General features: G+C 47.1%; 1 protein-coding gene across 2 annotated transcripts in view; it reads left to right on the top strand.

Moving 5' to 3' along the window:
- Window positions 1-20,276, top strand: part of LOC144147053 (uncharacterized) — a 58,135-nt gene extending 37,859 nt beyond the window's left edge. For both annotated transcript variants that reach the window (XM_077679078.1, XM_077679079.1), the window contains one exon: window positions 17,429-20,276. In XM_077679078.1, coding sequence (XP_077535204.1) covers window positions 17,429-17,671 — 243 coding nt within the window. In that variant the 3' untranslated portion in view covers window positions 17,672-20,276. The remainder of the gene's footprint in view (window positions 1-17,428) is intronic.
- The last annotated feature ends 707 nt before the right edge of the window (window positions 20,277-20,983 follow it).

Below are 20,983 nucleotides of genomic sequence, written 5' to 3' on the forward strand. Positions count from 1 at the left end.
TCCGAACCGGTTCCGGGGCCTCAAAACTGTGATTTCTAGTTTTCCATTTCGGCAGCGTACCTTGCCCCTGAGGATATTTTTAGCATTCGCCAGATGGCACCACGAAATATTTTGCATAGTCTGCAGTTCCCAATGCCCGTAAGGTTCTCATCAACGATTCTAGTAACGTTGGTTTTCATCTTATTATTACCGTGCATAATGTAATATAAATATAATGTAAATATAATGTAAACTCCGTATACACTATTAGTTTGCGTTAGGTATTTCCCATCTCCTCCCATTATCTTTTTACATTTAGAATAACTAAAGTTAGAACGCATATTCTGTGGCCACATACCGTGGTGTATTCTTTGTGGTTTCTATCTTCAGTGTGTTTAAAATCGCGTAAAGTATTCAATGTGCTGTTAATTCGAATGCATACGTGTCCACTTGTGAAGGCCTTCAGGGACACCATCAACAATAAATACACATCTTCCAATTATTTTAGTTTGAGTGGGCGCTTATATAAAACAGCACTGGGACACAAACACTCACAGTTCTCCACGTCATCATCACTTTTTCTTGTACAGTGCCGTTGTGTCATTTGGTTACTGCCACAGGAGAACATGAGAATTGAAAAAAAAAATTGGGGCCTTCTCATTTGCACTTTTAAAGTAGATGCGATAGCATTTTGATGCATGAATCTAAGTAGATTAACGCGGATTAGCGGGTAGACTGGGGTGGTTTAGTGAGATGACTGAATGAACTAATGTAAATTAGTGGGACTGCGGTGTTGATTAATATTAATTAGAGGAATTAGCGGGTCAGTTAAGGCGGATTAGAGGGTCGGACCAAACATGATAGCATTGGGGTCCTTGGTATTTGTAAAGTTCGCAGCGTTCTCTTTCTCGATAAATCAGGAAATGTAGTTACGCACAAAATAGCCGGAAAGTTATGTGTCGACCACCTGAATGCTATAAAAGGCCTTTTTTATGCAGGTATTACGCTCTTATGTTGTTTCTCGCGTAAGATTTACATCTCGCACTGAAGTTAAAAACTAATTGTCTAATACATGTCTTATATTCATCAAAAGGTTCTCAAAATCTGTATATATATGAGGTAAGACTAGGAAGCAACTAAACTGAAAGAAAAAAAAGAGGAACGATCAACTGGTTTGATGCGAAAGACACCTGATAGCCAATACCTTCCATTTCTTTGTGCTACCGTTCTGCAGTGCAGCCTTCCACCGGTGTAGCATCTCAACCCCCGAACACAGCCCCCTCCAAGCTGAGGAAGCGGCGATCACGTGCGCTTAGCCAAAGCGGCGCCAAAAGTCTCATAACAGACTTTCATCAGGTTTGGCGCAACTTTGCCAATGGTCTATCGCATGTTACAACAATTCCACCAACGAGACCAGCTAGGATTGTATAGGCACCAGCTCATACTGCCATCGCTTGCAGACAAGATCACCAACGTCGTGGCTCGACATTTGACCCGCTTAGCCAGCGCTGATGAAGCCGTGCCCGAGCGCATGCATCCTGTATGCATACCAGGAAATTAATTAGCACTATAGGCTCTCCCGTTGAACGCATTCCTTCCCGCACAAATCGCTACCGAATAACAAGTAAAGATTATTCCGCGCCCTGCGGATTAACACCTTCCCACACATAAACACTCTTCACCTCTTTGACCGGACACAATTCTCTCCATTCCGTCGCTTCTGTGGAGAGCCTGGGAACCTCATACACATAGTAGGCGGATGCGACAAGTCCACCCTAGATCCACCCAACCTACACGTTTCCATAGAGATTTAGGAGAGAGCCTTGGTCAGCTCCGGCCTGGAAGATCAGTTGCTCTTGATGGAAACGGCTGTCGACTCTACCCCTTGAATGAGGACGCCTCTCGGAGACGTTTCCTCGATTTATTTAAAGTTCATTTTCCCTCTCTCTGCACGGGATAATTACTGCTGCTTGTGACTTCACTCAGCTATTATGTTTCGTAGAGCCCAACCGCTCTCACCTGTCACTGAAGTGCCATTTAGCAAGTTCCTATCTCCGGTGGTTGCCTATCCAATGCCGTCCTGTACCGGCGTTCAATGAGTCATTAAAGCCGTTCTTTCTTTCTAACTGGTACGTCAGCATATGAAAGATAACAGAAGGAAGTCGCTTTAAACGCCACCAGCCACGTTTGACAGTCGGAGGTTGACGCCGACGCCGAACTGTTTTCGACTTCTAGCAGTGCTAATGATTTCGTGTTAAATCTAAAGCGCACTTGAAACAAGGGGTACATGAAAAGCGTAGCAGACCAACCAATTTATTTACGATGCAAAATTGTTTGCCTCATTGTGCGAAAACAGGGGTGCATGCGCGCGTACGTGCGTAGACATTTGGTGGAACCAAAAAAGATGTTGGGCGCTCAGGCTCTCCTGCCCGCCAAAAAGACTGCCATCTTACGAGTAAACTACCTGCCTGCCTGGCTGGCTGCCAGCAGACGATTCCTGCAAGGATGCGTGATTTGGGGACGAGGGGTGGCCCGCCATGAGACGCCCGGGCGGAGGGGGCGGAGACGCAAAATGCTGTACCATGGCGACACTCCAGGGTACTAAAAAAATTCTGCAGAAATTCAAAAGAATTATTGACTAATGCATATCATTCCTATGCCGCTTGTCCTCAGTGTGAGTTTCTACTTGCCATTTTTTTTTGTTTTTATAAATCCTGTCCGACCAATTATCTCAATTTACGCTGCTATAATTACAAATGGAATATTCGCGAAATCTCCATTATTGTAGAAAAGCAAGCAGTTATACGGTTTGCCATTTTCCTTAATTGCCTAATATTTTTCTTATTTTATAGTTTTTCAAAATTTCGTTCGACCAATTATTTCCATTGGCGCTATTATAATGATTACATTTGTAACTCGCGAAATCTGCCTTATTGTGGAAATTCAGGGTGTTACACGGTTCTCCAGTTTCCGCAATTATTTTACATTTTTCTTATTTTTTACATTTCTAAATTTTGTTCGACTAAATATCTCCATTTGCACTATCATAACGATTACAGGTGGAAATTTCCCGAAATTCTCATTATTGTGGAAATGCAGGGTGTCACACGGTTCGGTAGTTTCGGTAATTACTTTTTTTATCTTTTAGATTTTCAGAAATTTCGTGCGACCAGTTATCTTCATTTACGCTATTATAGCGATTACATGTGGAACTTCCGCTATATCTGCATTTTCGTGGAAATGAAGGGTGTTACACGGTCCTGGCTGTGGGCAAAGAATGCTACGCATTAAAACGATTGTGGACGGACGGGTCGTCTGCTTATCGTAGGACGGGGCAATAGGCAGTCTGCAGGGAAGCTGCCCATTACCAGAAGATTCTGGCGAAGATGCACCGAGGGGGAGGCGTCGGAGGCACCCGTGTGCTGCCCACTGGTCAGGAGGCTACATTTTTGCCTTCCGGAAGACTGTGGCGAGAACGCATTATTTGGAGACGACGTGCGGCCCATCACTTGTCGGCGAAGGGAGTGGATCACATGGCTGCACAGCGGCTACGTTAGAGCGCAGCCCTTTAAGCACCCGCTCCTGTGGTTTCGCGTAGTCCCTCAGCGTCGGACTCCTTGTAACCGAGAGAACGAAGACGCCACCGAAGATAGAGCTAGCAGGAAAACGGAGGTTGAAAGTATGACAAAAGTGTAAGGGGGAGGGCGTAATTCCGTGACCGCGCGAGACGTGCTTCACAGTGGCGACGCCTAACGAGATAACGACAGAGAGAAAGAGAGAATTGCTTTATTGAGGTAAGGAGGCCAGATGCCCTGGGGGGAAAGAGGTAAAAAGGTAGGGGAAAGAGCAGTTCAGCGGTGCTCCCAGTTCACACAGTTCTCTTTCTCTGCATATTAATGCACACGCTCGCTGTTCATATGCGGTTCACAGTTCACTAGCTTGTATTCTTCTCACTTTTCGTACACAAACCGGGCAGATGGAGCGTGCTCGGTGCACTCTAGGGGAGTCGGACAAGTTGCTACACCATTTTAAAGAGACCATTCTCAAGAGCGCATTCAGTAATCATTTCAAGGGTTGATGGATCTTCCCGCACCCGGCGTATGTGTTCGGATTCGGATGTAGGTACCGGGCCAATGGCTAAAAGCTGCTCACGGCCTCTGTCGAAGGCGGGACAAAGCCAGATTAGATGAAATAAATTTGGTGTGCCATCACGATCACAGTGTGGGCAGTGGTGGAGCTCGGACCCTGCAGGGGCTGTCCATTTGTAGATGACGTGAGGGGTGTAGGCCGCATTGGCATAGACTTTGTTTGCGAATATTTCCCCCGAGCGTGAAAGAGTATACCGCGTGCCGTCGTGCATTAGCTGATGACGCGATCACTTCCTGAGACACAGCATCTATGCGCCGTCGCCGAGAAGACTACAGTTCGCGCTGCGGTATACCGACAGAACAGCACGCGACGAAACGGCACGCGACAGAAAAGCACCGACATAACAGCGCGGCGTCAAAAGGGCAAGCGTCAAAACAGCACGCGTCAAAACAGCACAGCGACAAGAGCGCACAGCGACAAAACCGCACACGACAGAAGAGCACGGCGCCAAAACAGCACGGCGTCAAAACAGCACGCGACAGAAGAGCACGGCGACAAAACAGCACGGCGACGAAACAGCACGCGACAAAACAGCACACTGCAAGAGATGAGCACTGTAAAAGTTGGGTGCGGTGGCGTTGCTAGGTAGTATGGCATAGTGCACTCGCCGGAACGGAATCCAAACTCTGCGGCAAGTAAGGAATAGAAAAGCACATTCATTTGAGCTTAATTTAACAAGCCTTCTCTGTGCAGGAACATATCAGTACATGGACATTTAGGCACCCGCATATTCCAGTGGAGGGCAATTTCGGTACAGGAAGAGATTTAGGTGTGCCTGTGATAGGCTGAAGCAACACAACATAGTGAGCCGTTGATATCAATTACAGATTTTACTTGTTCGTATTACTTTCTTTTTCACGCATGGTTATATGTGCAATTATTTCTATGAAACGACTACTCCAGTAATTGCCTATTAAAGGTGGTTCCTCGATACCGTTGTATTGATTGGTTTTTGGTCATGAATTCAGGGATCTATTTTTATGAAGGCGGCATCTGTGCCCTTTTCGTGGTAATTTAACGCAGAGCCATGAATCTGCATATTTCGTGGACACTTTTTTCTGTGTTAATTTACTGAGGATTGTTCCTGGATCCTCTATTATTTAATTACTTTTCTTATAAATGTTGTTTGAATTATTCATTTGCTCATTGACGCCATTATTTTGAAAACTTCGATGTATAGTGACGGTCTTTTTCACTAAAGTGAAGAATGTGAGCTGCCGGGTCACCAATGAGCCACGATCCACAGTAGCTCATATTCGCGGACGCTGCTTTGACGCGCAATATTGTTGCGGAAATATTTCTTACCGACTAAGAGCTCCTCTGTGCTGTTAAACAAATTAAACCCCCATGTATAAATTAGAATTAAGTGGTGTAGGACTTCAGTAAGGCGCAAATTATCCGACAGAATAGTAGCGCTTAAGGATTACACTTCGGCTTTTTCGCTTCCATCATATTCCAGGTGATTTGGGTTGCAGCGGCTCATGATAACCTGAGGCATGCCTATTGCAACTGGCACTTTTTCTTTTTTTACTTTTTCGATAAAATAGCAGAAAAAGAAAACAGCAGCAAGAGAAGATCTTCTTGTGGGAGCCGAAAGATCACTGCCGCTGCAAAGCATGCCTCGGTACCGGTACAAGGTCTTTTCTTGCCTTGATGCCGTTTTTTGTTTTTTGCATTCGCAGTGCGGACTCAATAAAAGAAGCACACAAAAGCTTTCATTTCTTTCAGCTTTTTTAGGCTTCACAACCAGAACGCTAAATTTGGGATATGGGATGCTCCGCAGTGAGGGACTTCACACTTCTTCGCGTGCATTTAAACGGCGACACTCCGGCGTGTTCGCTCTTCTCCTTCATTTGAAATGCAACCACCATTGCGGGCATCTAACTCGCTTTCTTTAGCTCGGCGGCTCAACGCTATCCGCTCTTTCCAGCCCCTACAGGTGGCGCTGCGGAAAACGGCAATAGGAGAAGCGAGTTTAAAACCGGTAGGCGGAGGGCTAACCCGTTAGGGTAATAAAGGGTAGGTTTAATGAGTAGAATAAGGCAGGCAAGTTGGTTGGTGGCAACGGACATCCCGATACAGATGGAGGGCTTCTAATCATCATCATCATAATCATCATCTTAATCATCATGGCGTACCAGACTGTGATCCGGCCTTCATACCAACATGCGCGCCAGCATCAATAGAGGCCCAAAAGCCCGTAGCTCTACTAGAAACAATTACTTTATTAAAGATAAACGCAGGCATATGTTGCTAAATGCGAGAGAACGTTAAATTTGTTTCAGGGTGCCTGGTGCGGCGTAAAAAGAGCCGCGTTATACGCAATCCGCTGTGCATGGCTCCGGCGGCACGGAAGTGGTTCGCGAACACCCGCCTTATTGCGAAAAAAAACTGCTATAGGATGTGCAACGCAAATTTCGTGGGGTGTTTGCAGTGTACGTCATCGCAGTGTACGTTAAACTTGAGGCGTGTTTGTTTTTTTCCTGTGTAACTGCTAAGCAGAAGACCACACGCACGATGTGCGGGCGATATGGTCCCGGCACAAATGGTCCCGGAGCTACTGGCCCCGGAACTGATAGTCCCGGAACAAATGGTGCCGGAAAACATGTCCCAACTCCAAAGTAGGAAAAAAATGTCCCACCACTACTTCACCTATGCATGAGCGCCTGTATAAGGGAAGCAGGGAGGGGGTCAGTTTATTTGTCTTTGCATGTTTGTATTTGTGCACAATGTATTTGCATCGGTCCGTACATAATATATTTGCTAAGGCTGAAATTATTTGAAATAAATGCTGCATGCGTATTTGTCGTCGTACGAGTATGTTCTCCCGTGCTTCCATTGCTTGTATCCTTTCGTTTATTAACGCTTGAGAAGCGAGTATCACGATTCAGGCTGTGCAGTGAGCGCTTTTGCAGGCACAATATTATTTAGGTTACATGATGTGTCGAAAATGGGAGTGGGCCGGCACCACTGAATATCAGACAACATAAAGCTGTACTAGCGATCACGCTCGCCGATTTCTCGCTATTTAAAAAAACGAACTTTACCCGATGAATGGTTTATTGCGTTACCTAAGCTGCGATACTGTGCTCTTCATCGGAAATGCTTCGATATCTGCAGTTAGAATCAAGCGAAGCGGCACTAAGGTTTTGGACCTTGATACTTTTGCAGCTTGCAGCTTCGGTACTTTTGATTTTCCCCGAAAATATGACATATAGTTATTATCTATGACGCCTATTATCTTGCTGCAAGGCTTAGAAGACTGCTGGCTAACATGCTTTGTTCAATTTGCCGGCGTGTTGCGGGAGTCTAACAATTGCTGACGGCAGCAGGTGAGCTCATAAAAACAGGTCACCCACCATAAACAACAAACTCTGTTGTTGGGAACCGCATTTGTGCAGAAACATATCCAGTTCATTCGCTAAAATACATAAACGTGTTCGTGTGCATCTTTCTGACAGCTTTACTTTCCCAGAAATTGCGAGAATCAAAGACTGTCACTTGTCATGGTACAATGAAAAGCCAACGATTGATGCAACGATTGATGCAAGAACGGGTGGACCACGAAACAACCCCAACGCGTTTGGCCTGTTTCCAAGTCCCGCTCTCAAAATAAACTGGCTCGTGTTCAAAATCCCTCCACTCAATGCGCATGTTAGCAACTGCCCCCTCTCGTTTCCCCTCGACCTCGTCCCTCTCCTCAGCGAAAACGAGGGTTGGGTCGGCTTTTGTTGCCGCCAAGACGAACAAAGGGGCAATGGCTGCTGTGGAACGCAGAGCGTACAATGCGCACGCGGATACGTACAATGAGTTGCTCCCCTGCTATACACCATTTTCCATAAGCAACCAGGGAAGGAGGAAAATACTCTCAAACCAGTTCTCTCGGCGGCCGACCAGCGTTGCCTGAGCGCGCTGGGCTGCTAACATCGCTCGGCGTGGTGTGCTCCACTGCGTAGTTCAGGAGTATTTCGCACCGCGTGCTTAGTTTTTGCGGAACTTTCAACTGTTTTAGCCAATGCTGCGATGCCGTTCAAGGCGCAAACGTCGCCTGGTCAGCACTGCGCGGTGGTGGGTTATTCAACAACCAGAGAAAGCGAGAAACAGTCGCTGACAGCACGCATGTGCACGACACTGCCTGGAGAAAATGCAGTGCGGTTGCGGCGTGTTTTTGCGGCATCGCTTCCCAACGCACACAGAGTTGAGATATCGGTGGATTCCGTTGATAAATCGCAACGACTTTGTACCAACGACCAACTCCAGGGTTTGTTGGGTGCACTTGGACGGCAAGCAAACGGATCAAAATCCATTTATCACACGCAAAGCTGCGACAGGGAACGGAACCCCCTGAAATGTTAGAAGCAACTTTATACTTTACAATACAGCATTGATTGGTTGGTTGATTGATTGATTGATTCATTCATTCATTCATTATGGTGTTTAACGCCCCGATGCTTCATGGGTGATGAGTCGCGCAGTAGTGGAGGGCTGCGGGTTAATTTTGACCACTTGGGGATCTTTCACGAGCACCGATACAATACAACACTACAATAACTTCTGGTTCCTTGTAGTCAATTTAAAATACCATATATTGTTTGGTCATTACAGCCGATTGGCATTAAATCATCCCCTTTTCATCTAATCTAACCTTTAAAATCACGGCGTTTTGTTTACTTTTTTTCAGGCCAACGCATTACACTGCCAAACGATTTGAAAGGATAACTTTCTCCATCGCACACTGCTGGTCGATAGCAGGATAAGCAGGCAGCCAAATGTGGAAACGCAGCTCGAGGTACGCGTGAACGCTGCATTTGGAAAATAGCTCAACCTGTTCACAACGCGGTCAAAGGAAAAGCTTTTAATCCTTTTGCGTTGCCACGGAATCTAAAGTATTACAATTACAAAACAGTTACTGCTGGTCGCGTAAAGCATTTGTGGTGAAAGCAGCGGTTTCACAAAGGTGGGCTCCGAGCGACAGGCCACATGCGCTGCGCAGAGTTAGGTCAATCATGATCACGATCATGATCAACCAATATTAACTCGCCCGAACGTCAACCCTTTTGCTCAACCTTCGAATAGTAATTTGACTGGTTGTGCGGTCGCGTTATTTTTCCGCCCGGGTAATTTCGTTTCGTCAGTAACCGTCATAAGTCTAGTTAAGAAAGATTATATTGCATTGCAATGCCAACAGCGTAGCAATCGCCTAGTCGAAAGTCCATCGCGAGCACGGATCACCGTGACCCACATATGCTATGCGCGCTCCGCATTCGACGTCCGCGCTTCCGTAAACATGACTAATCGGTGAACATAACAAGCACGGTGGCATTGAAAACACGTATTTACTCCCCGATATCGATTTCTATGTCAGTCGGTGCCATACCGGTACGTTTTCATCGCGGAACTGCGGAGCACCACCGGCACCACCACCACACTGCTACTGCCGCTGGTCTCAACAGCCGGGGTCGGAATTTCCCGCTCTGGCAGCAAATCTGGACCTAAAATCCGTCCGCAGATGATGAAAACAAAACAGAACACACACACACAAGCACTGCAACCGCTAATTTAACGCCAAACCACTACGGTTCACTCGGTAATGCACGGATTCCGAGCTGACGCACGCAAAGAACGGCGCACTTAACAGCCCAGCGCGGAGGTTTCGGCGGTCGCTTCATAGACGGCGCTAAAATAAAAAGCTCGTATCAAAAAACTGCAAAATGTTTCTGCGGCGCAAAGCAGACATACCAAGACTACCCTGCGGTTTTTATTACCGATTTTGCTCTGATCGCATTCCGGGCGAACAGTATTTCCTTTGGGTTCGTAGCGCAGGCGTTGACTTCAGACTCGGTCACCGGTTTTAGCGCGTGCTAACGCGGTCCACTTTGGGAGAGATGTGAAAGCCTGCGAACGAAATGATCCGGGCCTACCAGTCTTGGAGAACTGTCAGCGGCAAATTCGGAAATAAGTTATTCTTCTTCTTATTATTATTATTAATATTATTGTTATTATTATCATAAAAATTGTAGGGCTACCTAAAAAGGAACAAAAGCTTTACTAAATGTCGTCCCTGGCTTTTGCTTCTTTCATTTCAGATATCCCACATGCTGTAATAATTAAAGCCGTAGTATTTTTCCCGAGAAAGAGTAACGAAACGTGAAGGGAACCTCTGAGAGAGCAGTTTGCGCCCACTAAAGTGTTTTTATCCATGTTAAAATCAAAATATTTGCCCATTTAGGCGTTCCATAAAATCGTGCCGTTCTGTCGCTGTGCTGTTTTGTCAACGTGCTGTTCCGTCGCGTGCGCTATTGACGCCGTGCTGTTTTGTCGCGTGCTGTTTTGTCGGGTGCCCTTTTGACGCCGTGCTGTTATGTCGGTGCTCTTCTGTCGCGTGCCCTTTCGTCGTGTGCTGTTTTGACAGCGCCCCCGCGCTGCACCCAAATTTCGCATTAGCGAGTGTCGTAATCGTCCGTCATTTTCTTCCTCAAGAAAACAACCGCGGGGTATAAAACTGCAGTGTTATGATCCAAGAATAAACTAAATTAAATTACAAAATTGAAAAAAAAACTAAATCAATAAAAATAAACTTGCGGCCATAAAGAGCAGGGCTTTCAAATTCATACAAATACGCAGTCTTATGTGTCCGAGCGAATTTTTCATTTCGCTTCAGTTTATGTGTAATCGTGGACCTACTACAGAAAACATTTTTCAGTGCATTTTACAGTTGTTAAAGGAACTCTTCGACACTTTAGATCAACGCTTTTACTCGTCGCATCTGAAAGCACTGCGAAAGTTATAGCTATTGCCAGCACAGAGCAGCAGTGCGTGATTTGCTCGTCCCAGCAGATACGCCTTCCGTTTCTGCTTCGCTTTCGTGGATTTCATTTTAATGTCGCAACTTAAGGAAAGCTGGAAAATAGCCGCTACATCGCTGTCATGACGTCATTCCAGCGGTAGAAGAACGCCAAGACTGGGGAAAAGAGAAATATTTCAAGCAAGTTTGTAAGTTATCTGATGGGGACAGAGCAGTACTTTTTGTCTGAGGGACTTTCTGACTCTCTGGTCTAAGTACTACTGGATGTGTTAGTTGACTACTTTCTGCAAGCATTCAAGATTTCAAACAAAGCTGAAAAAAGTGTTGCAGGGTTGCTTTAATTTGGCCAAAACAAAACGTTTGCACAAAGAAACCTACATTATGGCTTCGTTTTTGACAAGGGAACCTGACAAGGAAACGAAAACCGAACACAAAAAAAATTAACAGAAGAAAACACACCTGTTTTTTTTTCTCCGAACCCGTTCGAACCCGTTTGAACCGGTTCGAACCGGTTCGAACCGGAACGGAATGGTGCTCCGGAACCGAACCCGAACCGAACCCGAAAGGCTTGAACCCGAACCCGAACCGAACCCGAAAAAAGTCCGGTTCGACACCCTGCATACTAATAACATGCAAGGCACTTCACACAACACGACACAAACACTTCTGAGAACTCTACAGACAACATATCCCACTACATCCATCGCTGTTTCTAGGTGACGATGCCTGTGTTTCTGTGAAACGTGTGTTTGATTATTTGTCAGATGTTAAGATTTTAAACTGTTATGTCCGCGCGGTCAGTGACAAGCTGACGCACGGGCACACTTGAAATAGGGTTTATTCACTTCAAGAAGAACGCGGCTTTTTGCGACTGCTCTGCAGCAAGGTCCCCAAAGCGTCTCTCCCGCCTTGTCCATCGCACCGCGGAGTCGGCGAAGAGGGTGTTGGTCGGGGGCGGCGTCGGCGAGGGAAAGGGCCCCTTGCGGGGGACACTAATTGGCGCGGGGTCGAGAGGCGCCGACTGGCGCGCTGTCGGAAAGCGCCGAAACGGAATGCACTTCCGCTGGGCACGAACACAACATTTCTTCCCCCCTTAGAAGAGCGCCTGGTAGCGGTCAGGGGGGTGTCGCTGCCGTGAGGATTTGCGTAGGTCGACGGCCTGGGGTTGCAATGCAGACGGGAGCTGGCCGTCTGCGCATGTGGTTGTCGGCGTCGCCCCGGCGCTCTCCATAGTGAGATGCCATGCCCTGTTGACGGGTGGTGACTCACAACTTCCTTCAGGAGGGGCTGGTTTGCTTGGAGACGGCCTAAGCTGGCGGAGCTGATTGAGGTGCCGCCGAGTTGTCGTCCCGGAAATCTCGACGAGCCACGACCGCAGGCCAATTCGTTTTTTCACGGTCGCTGGGACCCATTCCGGCTTGTGGTGAAACTGGCGGGCGAGCACCCGTTTTCCCTTTTGTATCCACCGGCTGCGCGGTGGGTCGCGGAAATCCTGTGCCGCCTTTGACGATGGCTCTGGTCGTACGGGCGTGAGAGGCGTCCTCATTTCCCGCGAAAACATTAGCCTCGAAGGGGTCTGGCCTGTGGTATTTTGCACTGTTGTGTGCTGCTTGAAAAGGAAGCGGGCCAAGCGTCGCTGTAATGACCCTGTCTCGTCCTTGGAAAGTGCCCTCTTGAGTTCGGCCACGTAGCGTTCGGCTTGGCCGTTCGTTGCTGGGTGGTACGGGGCGGATGTCACAGCGGTGATGCCGTTGTCTTTGTAGAACCGCCTGATCTCTGCCGACACAAATGCCGTGCCGTTGTCCGATACTATCTTCTGAGGTAGTCCGAACGTTGCAAACAACGCGCGCAGGGCGTCGATGACTGCCGCAGATGTTGGCCTACTCATTTGTACAACTTCTAGCCATTTTGTGTAGGCATCCACCACAACTAGAAATGCCGTTCCTTCGATTGGGCCTGCAAAGTCAACGTGCAGGGTGTGCCATGGCGTTGTTGGCTTCTCCCAATCAGGAATGGGGGCTCTCGGTGGGGCTTGTTGGTTTCCCTGGCAAGCTTGACACGTTTGCGCAGCTGTTTCGATGTCGTAGTCAATTCCTGGCCACCACATATAGCTGCGAGCGCACCTTTTCATGGCTACTATTCCTCGATGCCCAGCATGAATGAGCGTCATGGCTTGCTCGCGTAGTGCGTGCGGGATAACGACTCGTTACCCGAGTGTCACGCAGCCGCGATGGAGACTCAACTCCGTTGCTCTTTTCTTAAAGACGTTGAAGTTTTCTCCGGTCAGTTTCTGCACGCGGCCTTGGTGCAGTGCCTCACTCAGTTGCGACAACGTCGGGTCCTCTTGCGTCGCTACGGCGACTGTGTCGGCCGTTAGCGGTGGGTTAGGCAGAGCTTCAAACATCAGCACGCAGCCCACTTGTGGGGGATCCTCACTTGTTTCTCCGAGCGGCAGACGACTCAATGCATCCGCGTTCTGGTGTCTTTTTCCTGGGCGGTGCACGAGCTCGTAGTCGTACGCTGACATTTTTATGCACCACCGTGTCATACGGGGGGACAGCGTATGGGGTATTTGTTTCTGGGGGCCCAAAATACCCAAAAGAGGTCGGTGATCTGTAATGATGACCACGTGTCTGCCAGCAATGTACTGGTGGAAGTGTATGGCTGCATACACGATTGCGAGCCCTTCTCGATCCAGTTGCGAGTAGTTGCGCTCTGCCGCTGAAAGGGTGCGGGAAGCGAAAGCAATCGGTGCTTCCCTGCCTTGATCGTCGGCTTGTGAGAGCACTGCGCCCACACCGTAGGGCGATGCGTCGCAGGCGAGAAGCAGGGGCTTCGTTTCATCGTAGTGCCTGAGGACTACGCGCCGCCGGAGCAGGTCCTTCAGCGCGTCGAATGCCTTCTGGTGGCGTTGCGACCAGCTCCATTGGACATCATTTTGTAACAGGTGGTACAGGTCGTTAGCCACAGTCGGTCGCTGCTCTAGGAATCGATCGTAGAACGTAATGAGCCCAAGAAAGGACTGCAGTTCCTGCTTGTTGGTTGGTGCTGGTGCCTTACTGATAGCACGCACCTTGTCATCAGTTGGATGAATGCCTTCAGCATTGATCAGGTGCCCCAAGAACTTTACCTCGGGTACTGCAAAACAGCATTTCTCGATGCTTAAGCGCAAGTTGGCGCTGGCTAGCCTGTCAAGTACAAGCTCTAGGCGTGCTGCGTGTTCTTCACTTGATGAGCCGCTAATGATCACATCATCCAGGTAAACGCGCACTCCTTCAATTCCAACAAGCGTGGACTCCATGTACTTCTGGAATATTGCTGGGGCTGCTGCCACTCCAAACGGAAGTCGTTTAACCCTGTAGAGGCCCCTTGTAGTGTTTATAGTGAGCAATTCAGACGTTTCTTCGCTCACCTTCAGCTGTTGGTACGCCTGGGTCAGGTCCAGCGTGCTGAAAATTCGGCCTCCACGGAGTGTGCTGAAAACCTCCTGTGGCGTTGGTAGTGGGTAAGCAGAAGCCTTCGTTGCCAGGTTGACGGTGCTCCTGTAGTCTCCACAAAGACGTAGAGTTCCGTCTTTTTTTCTGACTCCGACAAGTGGTGTGGCCCAGTCTGAGTGCTGCGTCGGCTCAATGACATCCTGCTGCTCGAGCTTGCGAAGCTCTTCGTCGTACGCCGAGTGCAGGGCAAAGGGTACTGGCCTGGCTTTGAGAAATTTGGGGCTGGCGTTCTGATGTAGCTCCAGGTTGATGAGAGGTCCGTTGTGACCGGGAATATCCTTAGCGAAGACCGTTTCGTACTTCTTTTGAAGTCGCTCCACGAAATCCTGTCGCTCGGGAATATTGTCCTCGGTAGCCTGGTTGATACCTCCGATCGTTATCCCAAGAGCGTCGAACCAATTTCGACCCAAGAGGCTAGATCCGGCCCCTCGCACGATAAGTAGTGGTAGCTGACAGGTTGTGCCGTTGAAGGAAACGTCAACGTTGGCACTTCCCAGTAGTGGCAAGGCCTGCCCTGACCACGTTCTCAGGTGCGTGTCGTCGTCGAGCAAGATGGGTGCATGCTGACGCCAGGTCTGGTGGTACGTCTGTTCGCTAATGAGCGTACATGCTGCTCCGGAATCCACCTCGAAGTGGATCGGCTGGTGATGCACGGTGACGTCGATCATGATCTTCGGTTGCGTGCGTAGGTTGAGAACGGTGTTTAGGTCGTACAGCGCCGGTGATGCTGGTAGACTACCGTGCGTCTCCTCCTGCGTTATGGCCTCTGAGGCGTTCACGTGCTTGTGCCGTTCAGGGGGTGCCCTCGACTGTTTCTTCTTTGTTATGCATGCCTTCTCAATGTGACCTCGTTTCTTGCAAAAATGGCACGTTGCGCCTTGAAGCTTGCATGACTGCGGGCTGTGCTGCTAGTCACAGCGCCAGCAGCGCTGCGTCTTAGGTGGTTTTTTGCCACTTGCCTGGGGGGGTTGGAGCTGGTGATTTGTGAGGTATGCCGGCTCGGTGGGCTTCCGGATGTCACGCTGCTGCTTGCCGGCACTCTCCGCTCGAATGGCGATGTCGTAAGCCTTTGCGAACGTCAAGTCGGTCTCAGCAAACAGGCGCTGTTGTAGGAAGTCGTCCCGCAGTCCGCACACAAATCGGTCACGGAGCATAATGTCCAGTGGTAGCATGGTAGGGTTCGCAGGTGGCGTGGCGACTGGGTGTTCGGTAGCTACCGTTGTGGTGGGCAGCGTTCCGAAGTTGCAATCGGCGGCCAGTTTTTTCAGCGCCGCAACGTAGGCGCTGACCGCTTCTCCCTCCATCTGGTCCCTTCGTTGAAAACGGGCCCGGCTGTACACTTCCGATGGCCTTGGGTCGTAGTGCTTCTTGTTGTGTTCGTGCCCAGCGGAAGTGCATTCCGTTTCGGCGCTTTCCGACAGCGCGCCAGTCGGCGCCTCTCGGAAAGCGCCGAAACGGAATGCACTTCCGCTGGGCACGAACACAACATAAACCTTATCTCATATCACGCATAATCAAATCTGGCCCTATGCACCAGCCATCACCATTACCTTTAATTGATTTTACTATGTCCCATTTACATGTTTTTATACCTACCTTTTTGTGGTAATCACTTCGCTTCATTATATAACTTCTTTTCTGGCGCTCTTTGCCCTCGTTGGCCTTGCGCCATGAAACACCAACCATCATCATCATCATCATCATCAGAATGTTATGTTTCAGAAACAGAATACCTGCTGTCGCAAAAGTCTGGTAGTGGTTGTCGTTTGCATAGTACTGATTTTATTGATTGCATCTCGGCATCACAAAAATGCCTCAAAATTGCTTTAGGGGTAAAAACTGGACGAAAACTTTTTTTACTTATGATACCCATTGATCTGTTTCCACACTTTTGCCCTTTAATGGCATGGACGGTAAAGCTAATATTTACTTAGGTATTTCCCGTAACAGTATTCCTAATGCACGCGCATAAGTTATTGTAAACTTGTCGTCGCTGGCATCGACAGAAATGTATAGCTTAGAAAGTTGTTTTTTTACCTGTCAGTCTCCTCATGAAGTTTAAGTAGGCCGATATTTTTCAGTGTAGCGCTCCCGATTACACCCAGAACTTTTAACTGTTGTCATTGTTTAAGGAAAATATCTGGAAGCGGGGGTTCTTGTATGTCCATTTTACTCTCCGACACTAAACGGCCTCACAAGTACTCGAAAGACAATATTAGTTCGTAATGGGCATCATATTACTCATTCACTTATTATTATTTACTTGCTGTTGTTGCAGCCAAAGTTTTGATATGCCGAAGTCCATCTCCTTAAAACACTATTGGGATGCTTCTTTTGGTATTTTTGTCGCTTTTGGCCAATGTTTTCATCTCTCCATACTATTTCCATGCTTTGACTGAGAGTTTTATACGCTTAACGCAAGAAAACAGCGCGCAGCACTGTCCGCATAAAACGAGAAGTAAGAGCAGAATATATCTTCTACCTGTCGTCAGTTTGGTGCCCCGCTTTATTAGTTTTTCGTTTGTGCTCGTCGAATGGTTTGTAATATCTTTTTGCCATTTTTCAAAACATTACTACCGCTTTTAACAAAGGCAGCTCCTCTGAGGAAGTTTTTGGACCATTTTCATACCCGTGATGGTTCGTGATTCATTAAAACATTTTTGGAGCTTGAATGCTAACTCCCCTAAATAACTTAAAGGCACATTTTGCACCTTTTTTGTATTAGTAGTCAAAAGTTATAGCTTGTTAGGATACACGTACCAATTTGATTTGCTTTGAATTCAGCAAACATTTCTTCACTGAGATAGTTCCCGCAAATCGGTATTTGAGGTTTTATGCTAACCGTGTTAAGAAATGCTACAAAAATTAAAACATCAGTTATTTGCAGAAAAATTGTAGTCAAAATTGTGTCGTGCTTCCGAATACATGACATGGAGTGAAAATGAGGCCGTATATGTTTTCTGACTGAGTTTGTTCGGTTTTCTCTAACGACTCTCAGATGTGGCTTTCCAAAGACCGTCGAAACAGGGCAATCTGTCCAGCCTGCAAAGCCCGCGTCGAGCGCCACAGTGTCGATGGCGTGGAAGCCAAGGTTGGCGCCTGCTGGGCTTGTCGCCGCCTCTTCTGCTGGAACTGCCACCGAAGCTTCGAAGATGACGCTGCCGCCGCAAGAGAGCACCGAGTGCAGAACTGCTGCAGGCCTACCCATTCAAACGGTGGTGAATCGTGTGACGTCATGTGACGGCGAAGCCATCAAATATCGCGCATTACTGCGTTATATAACTCCACACTCGAGCGGTTCTCGCGCTACCTCTTGTTCCTGAAGTTTTTCTTTAATGGTAAAGCTGCATTGGCTTTGGGACTGAAGGCAAATTTTCGGTCCTCCAAGAGTGGTATCATGCGCTTCTTTTTGTTTCTGCCAAGACATGCGGCAAAAGGATGTTAACATTGCAGCTCAGTGTGGTAACTCTGTGTCCTGGTGGGCAGTTTGCAGATTTTTTTATTTTCCGTTTAATGCAGTGCCTTGCGGAAGGGTATTACCTCCAAATGTTCCGGTATAAATATCCGAAGGTTATTCCTGAAAGCATTTGGGAATAGCCGAATGATTTACGCGTAAAGCTAGATCTGGTGGACGTGAAATATGCCGAAATCTGCAGTTCCCACGATCATTTTGTTTTCACCGTGGTGCCTTACTGGACGTGATGCCTATCAATATAGTGACGGAGTGACGGTCGGGATGTTAGCCCGTAGTTATTGGCCAGATATACTAAGGCTCAGAGATTTTAGTGGAGCAGGTTTGATCGGTGTGTTCCTGAAGTACTACTGCCTTTAAGGTGAGAAGAAACAGGGTACTTTAAGCTTTATTGCCATCATAGGCACATCAACTTCTGAAAGCACCAAAGTGAACGTAACAAGCTGTTTTGAATAGAAGTTGGTGTGTGCAAAAGTTTGTTAAACTGTTCGTGGTGGTTGGAACGTAATATGGCCTTCGCTTTCACAATAGGACGTGTGCTGACAGGGAAAGGAACTAACGGTAGGCGGTAGCGCACGCTTTTTGCGTAAGGTTAATGGCCACGACCAGAACCACCCCAAGTGCATTGATACAAGAGAGCCCCGATTGAAGGTGTCTCTCTTTCTATAGCAGGTGAGCCTTGGCGCGTTAACTTGATTGACGAACGCGCAGCAGGGGCTTGGTGTTTTAGGTGACTCGTGTCTCAGCTTCCGTTTTCTACTTGCTTTAGATTTATATTCGAAATATTGTTGCTATGAGAAGAATTACCCGTATAAAACTACTATATGCCAAGGGTATTTTTTACGCAGTCATGCAGGTGCCGGTTACTAAGCGTGACTGGATAGGTGAGTGCTGAGTTTCGGTTTAATTAATTGCGTAATAATAAATGGCCAAGCATCGCAGAACTACCATTTCGAAATATAAATTGTCCAATTAGTTTTGTTGATAAGGCGTCTCGTGATCAAAAAAGTTGCCCTACAAGTGTAACGCTTGACTCCACCCTGCAGTTGCGACGGCCTGCGGGCAATGTTTGTAAACAATTTTAATTCTCGATATCCAAAATTCGTTGCTTTGAAACAAACTACAAGTCGGAGATTAAGCCAGCTGGTTCAAGTTCATTGCTCCCTTCGTGTGTTAGGTTGCTAGAGCTATTCTAGCTGTATATTGGGTGATGTTAACTGGGAAAAATCCTCCACTTTGAAAGTGACGTCACAGCGGGTGGCAGTAAAAGTGCCAAGGCCTTCTAGTAGGTATCAACAAGTTGCAAAACTGCGGTGAATTAAACAGTAGTTCTATTGCCGCCATTATAACTGCTTCCAATGACGGAACGTTTACTTATTGTTTGGCTAATAGAATGCAAATGAGGGCATCAGTCCGATAGGGTGCATTTCTTCGCAAATGTTCTTTCAGTGTCCTTTTCCCACAGTTCCTAGGTCGTACTGGTTTAAAATACCACCTTCTCACTTTCACGAAGATATGATGCTTAGTAATTACATTTGGAAAGTTGATGGCTGTGAACACAATGTTGCAAAGTGAGTGCGTGCTCGTTTACATCCTGAATTAACCTGCAGGTTGTCTTTGAGCAAGTACGCATACGCACTTGTTAGCAGCACAAATGTTTCATGAGTGCTTGTATACCACGGTGACATAGCGCGCCCGCCTCGCAATACATGGTCGTGTATTGCAATGGGTCTGCATTACTTTGCGTCGTATTATACGCTGTAATGGCACGCCGCTCATTACAGGATGCAACAGAGCTGTTATTTTGGAAATCTTAGGGCCATGGGATATTGCATTGGCGTTCAAGAAATGTATGGCGTTGATTCTGAATACTGTCCTGACGTAGTGTTATCAAAGTTTATTGAGTGATTGTTTGACTCTGATTTATTGTTGAAATTGTGTTGCTTGTTTCTTGTAAAGCATGCGTTCAATTGTTTTTCGCCTTTTGAGTGTGCTTGGCGCTCCGTTTTGTGTGTGTAGCTGAAGGGCACTCATGAGTATTGCTGTTGTGCCCGAGGCGACTTGTTCCCCAATGTTGAGGCATTACCCAATAAGGTTTTCACACATACAAACTGTCAAATCGGTGAAATTGCTTTTGTTTTTGAATGTGCCTTGAGCGTAGCACTTGGCGTTATATTTGCACATCGTTTTCGTCGAGTGGAAGCTTACGTTGAAGTACAAATCTGCATTACTTATTCTTTTCCGTACGCAAACCGAGTGCTGTTCTGAAAAGATAAGCACAGAACTATTGTTACCAACTCCGTGGGATTCATTATGAAGAAATCGCCCACCTTGCTTTTATTTTTGAATTCAATAAAAGTTTGAATTACCTACATTTGAGCGGAAATGGTATGCAGTAATAACCTCTTAGGAGATGTGAAGGGCATACTGTTAAAAAATTACGAATATTTGGAATTTTTTAGTCTGAGTGCAATTTTCTGCAAATAGAATAAAAAATTCAACGTTAATAGATTTTCCCAACCAGGGTCGTGTTATTAGATGTGATAAAAATTTCTTCCGCAGATCGTGCTTTTCCCTTTTAGTGATATGATTGGATCAAACGAAGCGAGGCTACTCAGTGCACGCCGCAATGGCACTTTAGGCAACCATTGGCTTCGGGATGAGTCAGCCGAGCAGAATCAGACCTTGGGCCGAGCAGAAACAGCGAGCGGCAGTCTGTGACAGCCTAGTGTTGATAGAAAAAAAGAGAAAAACATTTACAACAGCCACAGGCCACACATGAACGACAATACCAACGTGCGAAAAGTAAAAAAAAACAGGAAAAAGATAGTATTCACTGGCTAATAAATATTTGCGGCCATGAAGCCACTGACCTCGGATTAAATTTCAGTGCATAAAAATCGGGAATAATGGTTTTCAATGACGCTACCACCGACGGAGTGTCTATCCAGCAAGGCGAATTACCTAGAGTGAAGGAATATAAATATTTGGGAGTGTGGATAAACGAAGGGGATAACTACTTAAGTACTCACGAGGAGCAACTTAAGGTGAACGGAAAGCGAAACGCAGCTATAATGAAGC

This window comes from Haemaphysalis longicornis, unplaced genomic scaffold, assembly GCF_048455015.1.
Source record: "Haemaphysalis longicornis isolate Haplotype H1 unplaced genomic scaffold, Haemaphysalis longicornis Haplotype H1 scaffold_7, whole genome shotgun sequence".
Lineage (NCBI taxonomy): Eukaryota > Metazoa > Arthropoda > Arachnida > Ixodida > Ixodidae > Haemaphysalis > Haemaphysalis longicornis.